General features: G+C 40.6%; 2 protein-coding genes across 2 annotated transcripts; both read left to right on the top strand.

The window, feature by feature from the left end:
* The first annotated feature begins 1,724 nt into the window (after positions 1-1,724).
* Positions 1,725-2,631, top strand: LOC131082986 (uncharacterized). The gene is given in 3 exon segments (XM_058023265.1): positions 1,725-1,841; positions 2,078-2,157; positions 2,159-2,631. Coding segments are annotated over 3 exon segments (600 nt in total). The 3' UTR covers positions 2,562-2,631.
* Positions 2,632-5,194: 2,563 nt separating this feature from the next.
* On the top strand, positions 5,195-18,162 carry LOC131082284 (sulfotransferase 6B1-like). The gene is made up of 6 exons (XM_058022041.1): positions 5,195-5,888; positions 6,702-6,886; positions 7,936-8,062; positions 10,223-10,317; positions 11,325-11,511; positions 13,621-18,162. Exons 1-6 carry the CDS (start codon positions 5,744-5,746, stop codon positions 13,737-13,739), a joined length of 858 nt encoding a protein of 285 aa, XP_057878024.1. The 5' UTR covers positions 5,195-5,743; the 3' UTR covers positions 13,740-18,162.
* Positions 18,163-18,421: the final 259 nt, after the last annotated feature.

Genomic DNA, 18,421 nt, shown 5'->3' with positions numbered 1-18,421 from the left:
AGCTGTGTCCAGCTAGATGCTGAATTTAAAGGCAGTGTGTGGACCATCAGGGTAGCATTTGCTATCAGACCTTTTTGTTGTGTACAGTGATGGTCCACATGGTGTTGATCTCTGAAAAACAAACACATCAAAAGGCTTTTCTTTCTGGAATTTTTCTGGCTCCCCACAGAATACTTTAGCCTATTACTGCATATGTGCTTCAAAATATTTCTATCCAGTTACACTAACAAATCAGAAGAAGTTGAAACCATTTCAAGTCACCAGTGAAGTTCCTAGAGCCATTTTAAGTGCTTGTGCACCAGCAATTACAGGGTGACTCATTAGTTTTTGTAATTCATTTCTGTGCCAATTAGCCGATAAAGACAAGCAGAAAATTATTCAGGCCTCCACGGCCTGTCCTCTCTCTCTGGCTTCCCAGGAATGCCACTAGGCAACCCCACACTGACAGGCAAGGGAGAGGGTAAGCCTTCTGGTTTAGGCCCCCTGCATGCACACAGCATCATTATTTTTTGGACCAGTGTAGGTTAAAATCCTCATGTGATTTCCTTTTCTGCCCTCTTGTCCCCCTCCTCCCCTTCATGTCCTCATTCTGTGTGTGTTCCCGCCCCAGAGGTGAGCTCATGTGCATCTGCAGGGCAGGAGCTGGGGAGATAGCAGTGAGCTCAGAGGCGGCTCTGACCTGCCACCCTCTGCCAGGGCAGGGCTCTGCTGGCAGCAGTGGCACTGTTGTCATTAGCTGTGCACGAGGCACGGAATGTCCACGGACAAGCCTTTGTGCTAAGAGGGATGGAGGGAGGTCAGGGAACTTTATCATCTGCCATGCCATAAACAGTGCCTGGCACACAGGGCTGACTTCCTCCAGAGCCTCAGACAGCAGAGATTTCTGAAATCAGAGCTGTCAACTCATAGCTGTTCATTAGGGCTGAGATACAGCTTAATGAGGGGAGGCTTTGCTGAGAGCACTCAGGTGCTGCAGGGAAGCTCTACCAGGAAGAAAACTGCTGTTGGAAATTGGAAGTTGTACAGGGACCCAGTACAACCCACTCCAGTAAAGCAGCCTTGGCTAAGTCACACACCCTCATAGCTGGGACCAGCTCAGAGTACACTGAGGCAGAGTCTTGATGTGTTGTGGGCAGCCCTGTACCCATCCTGCAACTGAGTTTCATTAGAACTACACAGAAGCCCAGGATGAGGTTCCGAAATTCTCAGCATCCAAACACCGAGGGGCCCTAAGTTCCCAAATGCTCTGAGCACTCATGCTGCATCCAACATTGTGCAGGCTGTCTTTATTAAATAGCCATAAACTTAGGCAAGACACTTCATTTGTAACATTAAAATAAATAGGGATTTCACAGAAACCCTTCAAGGGAAACTCTACTCCCAGGTGTATCAGGTGAAGTGAAATCTTTTGTCATTTAGGGACATGTGGGCTCATCAAACCTGGAGCAATGATGAACTGGAGGCATTTCAGTTCTTGGCTACATTGGTTTTACCACTCATTCATTACCACAACACTGAAATATTTCACAGCTTTAGGACATTTCAAATAAAGGAGGAGCCTGATGCTTGAGAGTGCTAGCTAAAACCACTCACAACCCTGTGGATGTAAACCCAAATTTTCATCTGTGCAAACAACATGTGGCTTTGCCTGGAGAGGGCACCTGGGCCACAGCCAGCATACTTCCACAATATCACGATTTTTGTTCAATATTTTTATTGACGATATGGATGAGGGCTTAGAGTCTTTTGTTAGTAAATTCGCCGATGATACTAAATTGGGTAAGAGTGTAGATCTACTAGAGGGGTGTAGGGCTCTCCAGAGAGACTTGGAATGGCTGGACGTATGGACAGAATCAAACGGGATGAACTTCAATAAGTCCAAGTGCCGAGTCCTGCACTTCGGCCACAATAACCCCCTGTACCGATACAAGCTGGGGACGGAATGGCTGGACAGTGCCCAGGTGGAAAGGGACCTGGGGGTGCTGGTTGACAGTCGATTGAATATGAGCCAGCAGTGTGCCCAGGTAGCCAAGAGGGCCAATGCCATCCTGGCCAGTATCAGAAATGGAGTGGCCAGCAGGAGCAGGGAGGTCATTCTTCCCCTGTACTCAGCACTGGTGAGGCCTCACTTGGAGTATTGTATCCAGTTCTGGGCCCCTCACTTTCGGAGGGACGTTGAGTTACTTGAGCGTGTCCAGAGGAGGGCAACGAGACTAATAAGGGGCTTGGAGCACAAGCCATATGAAGAACGACTGAGGGAGCTGGGATTGTTTAGCATAGAGAAAAGGAGACTCAGGGGCAACCTCATCGCTCTCTACAACTTCCTAAAGGGTGGCTGTGGTGAGCTGGGGGTCGGCCTCTTTCTCCGGGCGACAACAGATAGAACAAGAGGACACAGTCTCAAGCTGCGTCAAGCGAGATGTAAGTTAGAAGTAAGAAGGAAATACTTCACAGAAAGAGTGGTCAGATACTGGAATCATTTACCCAGTGAGGTGGTAGAGGCATCATCCCTTGAAGAATTAAAAAAAAGACTGGATGTGGCACTTGCTGCCATGATCTAGTTGAACAGTTAGAACATCGGCTGGACTAGATGATCTTATAGGTCTCTTCCAGTCTTGAAATTCTGTGATTCTGTGATTCTGTGATATCTTTTAGTACCTGGTGCCTGAGAGGGGTTTGGAGGGGAACAGGCTGGCCTCAGCTGAGAAATCTTCAGCTGAAGGAGATGTACATGGTACTGCCTTTCATCAAGCAGAGAAGAGGATGGGGAGTCTGAATTGGAACTTGCAGGGCAGAGGCAGGAACAGAACAGTCAAAATTTTAAAGTAATTTAAAAAGAAATTTCTCACCCGACAAGGATCTAGATGGGAGAAGGTAAGTCAGACATGGAGACAGGAAGAGCTGGACTGAAGCAGTGTCCAGCTGCCCAGCTACATTTGTCTCAAATCATGAAGAATCCCCAAAATCCAAATTTGGCACTGCTCTCCAGAAAGAAAATACCTGTGAAACCTGCTGGTGACGTGCACTCCATCAGTATAGACAGCAGAGACCAGAACAAGGGGAACTTGGCACGGGGAAAAGCTCCTCAGAGCCTGGTGCAGAGATCAGGCAATAGGTACTGTAGTCCTGGTGTGTCTATATATACATGTTTACATATATATAGATATGTAAACATGTATATATAGACACACCATATGTGTATATATATATGTACCATATGTACCATATGTATATATATATAACATGTATATATAAACGCACATACATTGATAAAGAAGAAAATCAAACTTGGATGGAGAGTTTGGCATAGTCTTCTTTAAACCTGTGCTCTCTTTGCATAATGCAGCTATAATAATGTATTTTATGGCAATGTAGTTAGCATGGTTTTAATAATAGCTTTTTTCTGCAAGGTGCCAAATATTCTCTTGTCCCTTAACTTGTTGCAATTCAGGATACTGTTTATTTGCAGGGATAGGCCTTATTTTACAAGTATGGGCAGCATTTGGGGAGGAAAAATTTCAGTTTGATTTCCCCTGGATTGCCATTACACACACTTAAAAGATAAGCTACTAAAAAAAGCAACTGAAATGAGCTAAAAGAACTGGAATTTTCCTGGCTACTGTATTGCTTCTGTTTTACACCTTAGCAGTTTCTGTTGTGAATGATTAATTCAGGTCCAAGTCATTAGATGAGGCAAATGTGCTGATTCAAAACTAGCAGGAATGCAGGAGGAAATGAAAGAGAATAAGCATGGTAAATATGCAAAACATTTTACAATGAGATTACTTCTGCCAGGTCAAGGCAGTAAAGTTTTACTAGCTTGTGCTATGTGCCTGTAACTGGAATGATGACTTGCAAAATCAGCCTTGGAAATATCTCTCTCTGTAAATTCAGATTAATATGCACATTCAGAATGACACAGGAACAGGGGTTTTATGCCTTTGGACATAGTTTGTATACCTGTAGTAACCAAAGTGAAATCTGCTGACAGAAATAGATTTTTGAGTATTCACATCTTAAGGTATGAAGCAGTGGCTTAGGTGTTTAGCCTGGGGGCAGGAGGAAAATGTTGAGCTCCTCTGGGACATTCCGTAATTCCTACCTGAGCACCAATGTTTCTTGTATCCCCACTGATTCTCTGGAAAGATTCCCCACCACCTCTCATCCTTAGCAATAGGGAACATCTTTCCAGAGTGTATTTTCCATGATTTTCAACCCAACCTGGCCCTACAGGAGAGAAATTCAGAGTTTACTGATTGCACGGGTCCTGTTTTGTAGGTGATAAATGTTTAAGGGCAACTTTACAGGTGAGAAGATCACTTCTCTTTGAGGTTGAGAAAGGAAAGGGTGGTGGGGGAAATCAGCTTTACATTGCTGGCTTTTGTGGAAATTGGATTAGAAATAAGCAAGCACAGAAGCTGGTAAGTGTTCTTACTTCTTGTGAGCAATCCTGGCTGCTCAGGTGTTTATTGGAAGGATATGTCTATTTATTAACTTCTCACCAGGGCTCAGGGGAGTACATCTGGGAATCAGAACTCCTCTGACCAAACCCAAGTTGTTATTGATGATAAAAAAAGAACATTGGTAAAGCTGGAAAATTCCTGGAGCATTGCTTAATTTTAAACCAAGGTTTCCAAGGAGTTTTTTGAGTTGAAGATATTGAAGGGCCTTGGCTGAATATATTGGAGGAATCTTTCAATAGGAATAGTGAAGCCACTGGATTTTTGAAGAAAAGAATGTAAAAAAAAGAGTAAATTAATTTGTGACCATTGAAGTGAAAACTGAAAATACTAAACATTCTAAAATGTTTTCGTTCATAACTGAGCTATTTATTTTACTGTGATACATTCATATTGCTTGAGGTCACATTAAAAAAAGGTGAAGTTTTCTGTTTGAAAAATATTAATGATAATTTCCACAGATTCAAATGGAAAAAACCAAACCCAAACATTTGAAAACAGATAATTAATGGAGAATAAGCTCTTTCCTGACTTTTGTATTGATAAATCTGCATATTCTGTGGAGAGATTTAAACATCTTCACCCACTTCCAGTCACAAAACACACGGGATTAAAAGCAGCATTAAATATCTATATAATAAATCTATTTAAATATCTACTTTCATTTTGGGATTTTTGTTGCTTATACTCTCCTTATGGAGACATATGACATCTTAAAAAATGATTGTGCCTCACAAGATTCAAGTACTTTGAATCAATTTGCACTTTTGAAATTTCAAGCTGTTGTATAGTTGATAAAATGAAACAAACAAAAAAATTTCATTCACATAAAAAAGACATTGTTTCTCTAAAAAGCAACATTATTTTAAGATGCAGCTTTTTCCTTGGAAGGTAAGATTATTTTCCAACAAAATATAACTTACAGAATAATAATATTAAGCATATTTTAATGTAATGTTAATTGCCATTATTTTTCACAATTAAATTTTTACCATTACTTCATTTCTTATCTGGAGAGCCAATAAATGACAATTGGGATGCATTTTTCATGACTCAGCATTTTGGTTATTTATTAAGTTAGCTCTAATATTTCAGTTGCCTTTATCATCTACCTGAAAAAACAAATCAATATCTGATAGGGCATTGCAGCAAGGTATATAAGCATGAGGTTTGTGCTGCTCAGTCTCGGTTTGTCACTTCCAGCCACCTGACTAAGAAGTGACATTTAAATCTTCCTCCTATCCCTGTTATCTGATTTGCAGGAATCCAAGACTTAAGCAACCATGTCCAGCTCAGGCGAGGCAGAGCTCCTGCACACATTTAAGGGCATTCCCTTTACCACCAGGTCTTCTCCAGAGCTTTTAAAATCCTTAGATACTTTTGATGCTAGAGAAGATGATGTCCTTTTGGTTTCCTATCCCAAATCTGGTAAGTTCTCATTTTCAATGTTAATTGGAAGAAGTCTTGATTTTGTGTTTCATGTTCTCTGCTTAAACTACTTGGGAAATGTCTGTGTGAAAGAAACAGGAAAGGATGTTTAAGTATGTGAATGTATTATTCTGTCAGTAAATGTTCATATTACAAGAAATATGGGTCATTTCCCAAAATTTGGATTCTGTAATTGAAAACAATCTCAGGTGTTTTCATGTTGGAAAACAAATATATATTCCTGACCTCTAAGCAAAATCTGTACTTGAAAGATTTTCTTGAGAACTTTCTACATTGAATTATGAGCAAGTCCAGAATTGCATGAAGTTATTTGTGTGCCTCTTGGCTGTAGATTTATTAATTTCTTATCCTCTCTCCACCCACCTCTCTTGGACAGAGAAGCACACATGCAGGGGGAGCTCAATCAATACTTTCAGAAATATACAGACTCAAGTTATTGTAAGGAAAAAAAAACCAAACCAACCAAACAGGTTATTCTAAAATAAATTATAAAAACAATTTAGCCACCTCTCAGCTGACAGCAGTTTGTATAATGGAATGGTTTTGGTACCAATATTAACACTTCTCTCAGAGTTACTTTGTAATTCAGATATAGCCCTAATTTTTTCAGTGTTTATATATTTGGAGCCAATGGGATTATTTAGTCATGTAAAGTTTCTTGAATCTGTAGATTAGAAATAGAACTTGTTCACTGGCAAGGTGTTTCTGTATGAAAAATGCATGTTTCACAGTAATAAATACTCATTCTTTTTTTATTGTTTGTTTTGTTTACTTTAAATTCCTCTTCTGTAGGCACTCACTGGCTTGCAGGAGTTATAACAAAGCTTTATGACACTCAAGTCACAGTAACATCTCCCATTGAACTTGGAGACATTTCCCGACTGGAGGAGCTGAATAAACTCTCATCAAAGAGAATCATCCCAACACACTTAGACTACAACATGTTGCCTCCAAATTTTAAGAATAAGAAATGCAAGGTAAGGCAAAATTATATCAAAGCAGTAAAATATGTAGAAAGTCTACTAGGAATCTATTTTGTCCTGTTGATCCTTAGTAATTTTTGAATGATTCACAGTTTTAGAAGTGTTTTGCTGTGAATTTTGGAGACACAGCTGACCACCAGTTGAAAGCAGCAGGAGCAGAGACTTGGACTGGTGACTGAGTTCTGCTCCTGCCCCACTGCTCCCATGGGGTGATTTTTACACCAGGCACCGCACAAAATAGGACATCAACATCTTTTGATCAAAAATTTCTCATTAGTAATTGGGGTGTTCTCATGACCTCATTTCCTACTCTCTTAGAAAATCTTGGCTACTTACAGGCTCCTCTGGGAGTAAAAGAACTCTGACCCTCCTGCTGGAGCTTTCTGAAGAGCCCATAAAGGCGTTGGGCAAACAGAGCAGAAATGAGATGAGGGAGGCAGATTCAGAGCACAGTTTTGAGTTCATAGAATCACAGAATCACCTGGATTGGAAAAGACCTTAAAGATCATCTTGTTCCAATCCCCATGCAATGGGCAGGGACACCTACTAAACCAGTTCCTCCTATGCTAATGTGGGAGATTTAAAAAATGAGCTCTGAGTCTCAGATTTTATATTCAAAATCAAAAATTTCAGGATCACTCAGATCCAGATTTTTGGGACAAAGCTGATTTGAGTAAAAGGCCAAAATTTACATTTTGCAGCTGTCCTTTGGATGTTAATTAGTAAATACTTTCATATGTGAGATATATGAGATAATATGCTGACTCAAGATTAAAGTTAACATAGGCTCTTTCATAAAACATGAGACATTATCCAGCCAGGGCAAACACACCTCTGTCCACATGGAATTGTTTGCTAATCACTATGGACTCCTTACTAAGCAGAGATTTCTAATTTAATGGCATGGTCACCGAAGGAGGAATTCTAAAATAAAGGGTTTTGACACTGCAAACTGCCTATGACAATGCTCTATTTACACACAGAGGTTGTCTTAAATAAAGAGAGGATATTATCATTAATAACTACATTTTCTTCATTTGCAGATGATCTACATCAGCAGAAATCCAAAAGACACTGCAGTTTCCATGTTTCATTACTACAAAGATAACCCAAACCTTCCCACTGTAGACAGCTGGACTGCTTTCTTTGACCTGTTCTTAAAAGGCAATGGTAAGGTTAAATGCTTTCTCTTTGCAGTTCATGTTGGTTATGCACAGAATGACTGACGAAATTTGAACAGTGTGAAAACTCCTTATTGAACTCCTTATTCATATGGTGTTGGTGGGGATAAATCCTAATGCCAAGCTAAACAAGAGCAAATAATAGGATGCTCTCTTCAACCCTGCAAGAAGTAATTCTGAGAAGCAGCTGCATCATTCCAGCACAGCTCTTTGCAGGTTTTTGCTGCTCTTTGCTGTCCTGGGCGAGCAGGGCTGTGGCTGGTGACAGAGCATGTGAGGGGACTGTCACCAGGCTGCAGGGACAGCTGTGACTGCAGGTCTGGTGTCTTCTCCAGGCTGGGAGACAGCCCTGGGCAACCCAACAAAGAAGCCTGGACATGTTCCTATAGCCCTTCTGCACACCTCTCCCTGATGTGCTGTCTCAGAAATGGAGTCCAAAGACCAAGGACAAGAGGGAGATTTTTCAGGAGTGGTGGGATGGCAGCTGGCAACAGGACCTTGTTCACATTTTCCACTCCCATATTTAGTGTTTTATTACTCCTTTGAGGACGTGTCACCACAGTGATGATAACAGCAATAATGATTGATTACCTTGAAAACCCCAAAAGAAAAGTGCTCCTGCAGTCATCACAGACTCACATCAGAGCTCCAGGAGTCAATCTGTTTACTGCCTCCTCCAGGCTTTGGCTCAGATCTGGTGTTGAGTCCAGAGCAGCCCTAAGGCACATGCTTCAGTGATTTGCAGGATCTTGGCTTGTTTGGTATCAACTCTGAATATACAATAGTGATAAAAAAAAGAAAGAGGATTCTATTCAAGGCCAGGCTGGATGGGGCTCTGAGCAACCTGCAGGGGAGTTGGAACTAAGTGATCTTTAAGGTCCCTTCCAATCTGAAGCATTCTGTGCTTCTATGATTTTAAAGCATGTCCTATTTCCCCATAAATTATTGGCCACCTTCTATTTTCCGAGTGCTTATGTGTGGCTTAAATAGATAACTATGTTGGTTAAAGAGAAATTTAGGTAAGAGGTGATGTGGAGGGAAAGGCAGTCATTTTTGCTCCTAGTAGAAACATTTCAAGGTTGTGCTGCTTGATCCAAATCCTGCAGTAGTCTTGCAGAGTTAATATCAGTTCAAAACAAGGGTTAGGACACACAGGGGCAACTGTAATGAACTCCCTGGAGTCTCCAAGTCTCTCCTGAAGCCACCAAGATTGTGCTATCATTGGCCACATCCCCAGAGCAGCTGGCCAGGGGAGCAGGGTCTAATTGCACACTGTGGAGCACACACGCCTTGCACTTAGAAACTGCCTTATGTGCTGGAGATGGCTCCAGACTGGAGCATTCAGCTTAATTATAGCTATTAATTATTAATTACAACTCATAGTTTGTGACCAAAATGATGACCATTACAAGATTAGAATTTTCTGCTGGTGGTGGTTATAAAGCAAAGTCACAGTTCTGGAGAATGCTTGCTGGGTTTTCTCTGTTCAAGCCTCTTCTCAGCCCTGCAAGAGGTTTTCATCTTGCCTTTGAAATGGAGAGGTCAGAATTTTGGTTTTTAAAGGAGCTGAAATTTAGCTGTTTTCCCATGGCTCAGCAAATGGAGCATTCAGACAAAACAAATCAGCTACAAACCCTTCTATCTGTGTCACTGGCTGAATGAGGCATTTGCACGAGTTCTTTAAGTAATTCTTCTTCAGAACTTAAAAATTATACAGATTCCCTTCTGCTGGGATGAAAGAGAGGTAACAACCGTGTGCTCCATTTGCCAGCCGGCTCATTTCATCTCCTGCTGAGGTGATCAGATCTCTGTGACCACAGACATGCAGCAGTCATCTGTGAGATGCTCACATCTTGTTAGGCCAGTACATTTTACTTCATTATTGGCCTTTCCTTAGATCTGGAGCCTGCTTCCACTACAGAATCATATCTCAGAATAGTATCTGGCATGAAAACAAATTCCAACAAGAGTGGAAACCTCTTTGGAAGTTACTTTTGTAAATTTGCATCGCTTGAACTGCAGTCACAAAGAACTACAAGTGTTTTAGAGGATTATAGATACAAATTATTCCCCTAAATGTGTGAGCTAGCATCACAGTTATTTATGAATAAAGTTTTTCTGGATCTCTTTACATGGGTTTTCCTTTCAGTTGTCTGTGGATCCTGGTTTGATCATTTCCTAAGCTGGGAAGAACATGAAGATGAGAAAAATATCCTCTTTTTGTTCTATGAAGACATGAAGAAGGTAAATATGCTCGCTGCTCTTGGTGCAAAAGGCATTACTTGTAAATTAGCATCATTAAAACGTCAAAGAAGATGTTATAAGGAAAAAGGAGAAAGAAGGAAAATGTGAATATCTATCTTTGGGTATATTTTTTATTTGCATGGAATTTAGTATTAACTAAATAATTCTGACTACACAAGTTATATAAACATGAAATCTTGTGAGAGTTGCATTTCTTAGATGCAGGAATAGGACTCATATTAGACAATTTTCCTCAGGCTCAGGCAGAACTTTAAGTTGCCCTTTTTTTGTCCTATGGAAAGACCAACCAAGGACGTCTATTAAGGATCACACATTAATTTGCTATGTTTGACATTTCAGGTGAAATTTTCAGAAAGTGATGTAAGGCAACAGAACTACTCACATTTGGAACTTGTGTTCCCAATAAAAAAGAAAATTAGAGGCTGGAGGGGTAGGGAAAAATTTCACTGTTTTAAAAAAAGAATAAGTAAAATGTCAGCATACCTTAGCTTTCAGAGAATTAATTTTTAGGTGAATAGAATTTTCTAGTGTCTCCATGAAAATAGGTTTGTTCATTTTTTGGGAGAAAAAAATTTCAACTCCTAGGAATATAAACAAACCATTTTGGATGCTGAGTCACTTGTTAGATCTCTAGATACAGCATGTCCAATGAAACAAGCTACTTGGAGCTGGGCTTTGAGTATTCTATTTCCAGGGAAATAATTCTGAGACAGGAGAGCATTTTATCTGAAGTGGGAGATAAAATGGACAAAGTGACTGTGTGTGATATGACATACTTATTTATTAATTTCTGTGAGTATGGCTAAGAGGGGAATCAGGTTTATTGCACCTGTCATGTGCACAATCCAATGACATATTTAGCCTTGCTTGAAAGCAAATAAATGTGTGACAAACTCATTTTGTAATAAAAGGGATAATTTTCAAATCAGCTAAAAGTCTGATAATCAGCCCAGAAACATAAAAGCTGTATTTTTCTCATACCTCAGGATCTCCCTAAGGTAGTAAAGGAAATTACTCTGTTCCTGAATTTAAATGTCAGTGATGATGATATCCAAGACATCTGCAAGAAGTCCTCATTCTCAGAGATGAAGAATGATACAGAGAAGGAGAACAGCGACCCCAGTCACACCGTGTGTGCTCTGACATCCAACAGGAAGCTGATTTTCCGAAAAGGTAAATTCCTTTGTGCCTAGCACGGGAGAAGCAGTGGGAATCCAGACAAAGACTGCAGTGCAGCTCTTTCCTGGAGTCTTTGGGTCAGCCCTGAGAAGTGATGACAGGATTCTTTGACCTGAATCCCTATTAAAAATGACTTCCTAACTTCTCTGGCTGCAAATTCACATTTGTACTCGAGAAGCACAGAGGAGTCTGAACGATAGCCTGACTAATATTGCTCTGTGGGAGCTGTGGAGCCAAAGGAAAGCCTCACCCAGAAATACTCTTTATCTGTCTTTTTTTTTAATCTAAAAGTTGACCACCTCGGAGTTTTACAATGTCTCTGATATCACCTGCCAAGGTCACTTAGTTAACTAGAGTAAGAGAGAGCCAGACACATTCCTTCTGAATGAGTCTGCTCCTATCGCCCCTTATCTTACTGAAATATTCCTGAAGAAGGAATATGCTGACAACAACAACAACAACAGAATGGTCATAGGTAACTTCCAGACCTTGGAAAATTTTCCACAGTTCTTAGTTCAGATGTCTTTTTAAAATACCCTCAGGAGCTGTTTTCTTGCTCCTGGCATTTCAGAACCTTCCACAGGTTTGGATAACAAGACAATCAAACCCACTGTTTTTTAAAATTATTTTGATTTAGTTAATTTTTGAACAACAACTGACAGTTTAAAACTAGGAGTTGTTTCAGTTAATAAACAGAGAAATATTACCTTCCATTAATTCACAATGGTTTTACCAGTCAGCAAAAACAAATGACAACATACTCAATAAAAAAGAAACAAAACAAAAAAAAAGAGATGCATTTTTCTCAGTCAGTGAACTTGATAGCTATGATGAAAATGTTGAAAAATCCCAACATTTCCACATCCAAGTAGTTCCTTTGCTAATCCCAGACGTTTAGCTAGTTTCAGCCAGTTTACAGAGGAGTTATATGTATATATTTTGCTTTGGGCTCTCTTTCCCTGTCCTTTAGGACAGCATACTGAATGCTATTTTAGTCAGAAAATGAGATGATTATTTTAGTCAGGTTTGGGATACAGAGTCTTTAGAAAATGCACATGGAGGGAAACTATAAGCATTGTCTCATAAAAATGTATCAGTTTATAAAACGATTTCCTTTTTGCTTGAACTGGATAACAGTTGAAACACTTTTCTGATCACCAGTGTCCATGGCCACCCAGAAGTATTCAACTGCCCATTTAAGTAGCTGGGCATCTCATCCATAAAAATTCCTAGAGATTAGGAGCAGGTATAAGGGTGGGATTAATTTGTCAGGCCATTCTGGGCTCCTTTTCTAGGAATCTTTTTTGTCAGTGGCTTTTGGGCTACCACTCATTTAATAAGTTTAGATGGTGACTACAATTTCCTGTAAAGGTCCCTTCCTAGCTAAACTGTTTTATGAATTTATGAATTTTTTGACTATTTACAAGACCATCTAGTAGAGAGACTCTTTACAAGGGCCTGGTGTGACAGGGCAAGGGGCAATGGCTTCACACTGACAGAGAGCAGGTTTAGATTGGATATGAGGGAGAAATTCCTCCCTGCGAGGGTGCTGAGGCCCTGGCACAGGGTGCCCAGAGCAGCTGTGGCTGCCCCATCCCTGGCAGTGTCCAAGGTTGGATGAGGCTCAGAGCAACCTGGGTTAGTGGAAGGTGTCCCTGCCCATGGCAGCGGGATGGAACTGGATGATCTCTAAGGTCCTTTCCAACCCAAACCATTTGTGATTCTACAATTTCTTCTACTGACTGTGAAAAAAAACCCAGGCAGAGACCTTTAACTACACTCAACTAAGGCATGGCATCTGCCCAGATCACCAGGAGCTCTAATTCCCCCTTGGAAAGCTGCTCTTCTTCCTCCCTCACTTGTGTTGCTGGCACTAATCAGCTCTGAGAATGAGGGTTCATCAACCTTCATGGATGATGATCCAGATCTTTCCACCAGAGTATCACTGGAACAATTACGATCCTGACCTACCACAGTGACTGTGGTTAAGAATATATTAATATCTGTGCCAACTGCAACATCAACAAAACCAGGCTATTTTAAAATCATTTTCTGCTCCACATATTGCTCACTTCACTGTTCTTTCTGTTCCTGCTTTCCTAGGTGCTGTTGGTGATTGGAAGAACTACTTCACTCCAAAGCAGAATATTAGGTTTCAGGAGATGTTTAATGAGAAAATGAAACTCAGCAAGATGGCAAACAGTTTCATCTATGAGTACTGAGTCCCTGTGAAGAACAATATCCAGTTATCAACAAACATGCACAAAACAGTTGGTGGGAAGTTCTGAATGGGTGTTCCCATGAGTTTATAATTCTTCCAGTAGGAAGGATGGGTAAACATGGGTTCTTGAAGTCCTGACACAGTGCCAGAGCTGAACTCAGTTCTCAGAGGGCAGGTGTACGTGGTTTCAGAGTCAGGTGTCAGACCTTGGTTTAACAACCAAATCTACTTTGTCATTTATTTATTTTCTTTGCTCCAAGGGGATATAAACAGACTTCGTAAACCTGAATAAAGAATTTTACCCAAGATAATATGAAGAGAAAAACAAATGACAAACTTGCAAGAAACTGAATGTATAAGAAATCTAAAAACACATCATAAGAAAATTACCAAAAATTTGACCCCAGACTTGCTTCTTCTGTAATAGACCATGATTTGGAAGTGCCTATCTTATTGGACATTGCTATTGATAATTAAGTTGAAAACTGCAGCATTTGAAGATCTGAAGTTTGTTTACAAAAGTGTTTCTTTTTTTCCTTTTCTTTTCTAACACTATATAGTTCTTTGATGTAACTTATTTCTGGATTAGGTACCAGAGAGTCATTGTGTTTTAAATGCAACTGATACAAATCCAAATAAATTTCAGCGCCACATGTTGAGCAACCGTAAATGTGTTTATTTTCCATGTGATTTTCTTCCTGCAAAATTCCTGTTTCCAGTGTTTTGATGAGAAGTATTTTACTTCCCACTCCTTGAGCAACAAAACCAAACCACAGCTCAGAGACAGCTTAATCCAAACAGCACTTATTTATTTACTCTGCCCTGATAAACAGATTTTCCAAGAATCAGCTATCTGTGTCCACATCTCAGGGAGTGTTCTACCAAGCCACACGGCTTCAAGGCAGAACACAGTTCCTGTGTGTGAGAGAAGCTCCTCTCCTGGGTGTGTTGCTTCTGAGGTACAGAAACAACCTTGATTCATCAACACTCATCTCCCTCCAGCCACACACTTCACACTTGCCAGGCAGCCACTTCATTTCATACCTGCTTTGTGCAAGCTGGCATCAACACCTACTGATTTTGCACCTGCATAAAGACACAGAAGTTATGGTGCTGAGGAGAGCGGGAGAAAAGCCTGTGTGCAGTCCTTTGCCATTTACCAACTCAACACAACCTGAGGGAGATGATGCCCTGCTCTATACAAATAACCATTTGATGTGTTACTTTACTCTTCTGACATTAAAATCACTCACTCTTCCCCTAGAATGCCACTGTTGCCCTCCTTTCAGGTGTTTTTCTTCCCCTATTAATAAGTGGCAAGAGATCAGCTGATGAAAATAATTGGACATTTTACTTAGAGACTTATTTTTTTCTGGCCATTTGAGTATGGGAAAAAAAGCCAGAGGGTCCTTGGGGAAATGAGGTTTGCAAGTGAGTTTAGCTGCACTAAGACTGCTGTAAGCAGTGTTTGTACCACACATTGTATGCAGACAGAAAAAGGATTGTTTATATCAACATCATACTCACAATGTGGAACTGTGTGTGAAGGGACAGGATGAGGACTTGCCTTTTGGACCAAGGTAAGCTTGCTCAACTACTTAAACCTACCCATCAGCCAGGGAGGTAACGGTGTGCTGCTCAAAGTGCAGTTAGCTCTCTAGCTGCTTTGGGGGGATGAGGAATGAATCAGTTTACAGCATGGCCTACTGGCCAAATAAAGGATTTACATAGGTTAAAATTAACAAAAAAAAAAAAAAAAAAAAAACTTTCAGCAGGGCTTAATCAGAGCTAGGCCATGTGTCTCTGTGCTACCCAAGCAGCCTGGCTGGAGTAGCCCGAACTCCCTTGCTGCTAGCAGGGGCAGCAGTTCAGAGGCACCGCAGGGCACTGGTCCAGTTTGCTCTCTACATTGCCATGCACTGCCTGCAAGTTTACCCCCAAATCCCCTTAAAACCTCTTGACTTCCATAATAAATCAAATGTCTGCTTTGTTTGAGCAAAGTGCTTCAAGTGTTGATACACTGATGTGGCAAGCCAAGACCAGGGCCTGTTTATGAGTTATCAGAACTACTGCCCATAAATCAGTTCAGACTCCAGGTGGAGATAAGTGTAGCTCCTTAAGGTCCTTTAAGAGGCAGCATTCAGAGAATGGAATTGATCCAAAGGTAGATCATAATAAATATATTCAGGAAAACTTAAAAGTTCATTAAGTGACATGAATGGGAGTGTTTTATATTTATCTAAATCGGGTAAAGGGCCGTGAGGGGAAGGAGGAGAAGCTGAGGCCACTTGGTTCTGTTCAGACTGAGGGGAGGCCTCGCTGCAGCCTCGTGAGGGAAGGGGAGGTGCAGGCCCTGCTCTCTGCTCTGTGTGACCAGGGACAGGACACAGGGAATGGCTGGAGCTGGGTCAGGGAGGGTCAGGGTGGATATCAGGAAAAGGTTTTTCACTCAGAGGGTGCTGGGGCACTGAACAGGCTCCCCAGGGATGGTCACAGCCCCAGACTGCCAGAGCTCCAGGAGTGTTTGCACAGCGCTCTCAGGGATGCACTGGGTGGGATTGCTGGGGGGTCTGTGCAGGGCCAGGAGCTGCACTCCTAATCCTGAGGAGTCCCTTCTAACTCAGCTTATTCTGTGATTCTGAAGTACTTCACCCCATTTTGAAGCTTTTTAGAGCAAGCGTTATCTGATGAATAAAAACACTTCTGCTGGGCCTCACTGCTCAGCAGGATCAGTGAGTGGTGACTGATCCCTCCCAACCTGAGTCTGAACTGCTGTGCACAGTGCGTAACCAGGAAAAAAAAGGTGGAACAGTAAAAACAAAATCCTACATGGATTACTACTACTGTAGTAGCCATAAACAGGCTACTGTACCCACTGTACTAGCCATAAAGAGGTGTGCAGCTACACCTTCAGATAAAAGTTACAGCCCTGGAGAGACTATTTCCATGTTTAATACAACAGTAGTCATAACTAGTCCAGATATATTTCAATTTAGGCCAGAAACTTGTCTGCAAAGCATGTGAACAATCAGGAAAACATGGTATTTTCCAGAATGTTCTCCAAACCCCTGAGTACGTTTTGGCAGGGAACTTCCACAGCAATTTACTGTATCTCTAACTACAGATAATAATGATCACTGATTCATCCAAGGTACCTGTACTCTTACATAATTCTGCATGTACTTTTGCCCTATTTTCCTTAGTTTTTAAAGATTAGATTAGTCCTATTGATGATAGTAATGCCATGTTCTTCTGCTCACTGTATCAAAGCTACATGCTGACATAGAATGAACCACTAACATACATTGTGAAAAAGAAATAAAATGCAGTTGGGTATTTCCTGCACAAGAAATAGGAAGAAGACTCCAAAGTTCAGAACCAGAACTCTATCTATTGTCAGATTCATGAAATACATGGCCTAAACCTGTTTTAAGTATTCTGAGGTTCATTAAATGTATGTAATCCATGTCCAGCTCTGGAAATCCATGAGCTGCAAATGTGCTGAGGCCACAGAAAAACTGGAAAGCACCACTAAATACAACATGGTAAATTTATATTCCTCAGGCCTTTCCATGGCTTCCCATCTTTAATTTTACAGATATTTTAACACAACTTCCTTCAGTCCAAAGTGAAGAAATCTGGTTTGGCTACTGCTGTGACTGAACCTGATTCCTGTCTTACATCATCCATTTTATCCTCCCACATGTACTCCCTTTGGAGTGCTACAGCCTTTTCAATACAAAATAAACACAACATGCAGTATTCAAGATACACACAAACCACTGAATTATACAGTGGATTATTTTTATCCTATTTGTTATATAATCTTTTTCTAATAATTTCTGTTTTTTCAACTGCTAGCACACACTTCAAACCACTAGATACTTTTCTGAATTATAACTGCTCTGTGAAAATGGATATTTTAACACTTATGTTAGGATTGTTTTTCAGTTAAGCTCAGCTTATTTTATATACACCTCAGTTTCACCAGGTCCTCTCTTTGCTAACCTGAATAATTTGGTATCATTACCTTCACATTGCTCACTGCTCATTCTCTTTCATGCCTCTCCCACAGAATGGGGAATGCTCTATTAAACCAGAGCCACATCCATAAACGTACCTAGAATCACAAAAGGGGACAGACCAACCTGTCCCAGAACGGGAGAGAGAAAAACAAACCCACCATCCAAAGATTTTTCAGACAAGTGTATTACTGGTAAGTTTTTCTAACCCATTTATGCATCAGGTTCACACATAATGGTATTTTTCTTCTGTACAGCATTACTGCTCTTGTAATTAGAATGATTGGTCTCGCTGGGTGGAATTAGACTAATTTAAACTTATTTCTGCAAAAGGTAAATAGTGTTATAAGACCAAAAATTAAAAGCAAAAACCCTCCCCCACACTGGGTCTGGAAAAACTGGTTACCTAAAATGTGTGATCAAGGTGTAAAAGTCTTAAAAACTTGAAATCAGCAAGTATTAAAACATATCTCTGACTTCAAAAGATATATGTGATTCATATTGATTTGAATTGACTTAAGGTCAGAACTTGTTGCATCACCGAACAGGAACTGGAGAGGAAGATAAACTGAATAGGAAAAAAACCAGATAAAAATAAATAATGACAGTCAGAAGTGGGTGAAGGTGTGAAGGGTTAATTTGGGCACTAAATCTGTCCACC

This window comes from Melospiza georgiana, chromosome 4 (assembly GCF_028018845.1).
Source record: "Melospiza georgiana isolate bMelGeo1 chromosome 4, bMelGeo1.pri, whole genome shotgun sequence".
Taxonomy (NCBI): domain Eukaryota; kingdom Metazoa; phylum Chordata; class Aves; order Passeriformes; family Passerellidae; genus Melospiza; species Melospiza georgiana.
This window is presented reverse-complemented; position numbering and strand designations above follow the sequence as displayed.

Coding starts and splice junctions, on each gene's coding strand:
- LOC131082284 (XM_058022041.1), top strand. CDS start 5,744: ATGTCCAGCTCAGGCGAGGCAGAGCTCCTGCACACATTTAAGGGCATT. Junction 5,889..6,701: donor GGTTTCCTATCCCAAATCTG/GTAAGTTCTCAT, acceptor CCTCTTCTGTAG/GCACTCACTGGCTTGCAGGA. Junction 10,318..11,324: donor TCTATGAAGACATGAAGAAG/GTAAATATGCTC, acceptor CTCATACCTCAG/GATCTCCCTAAGGTAGTAAA.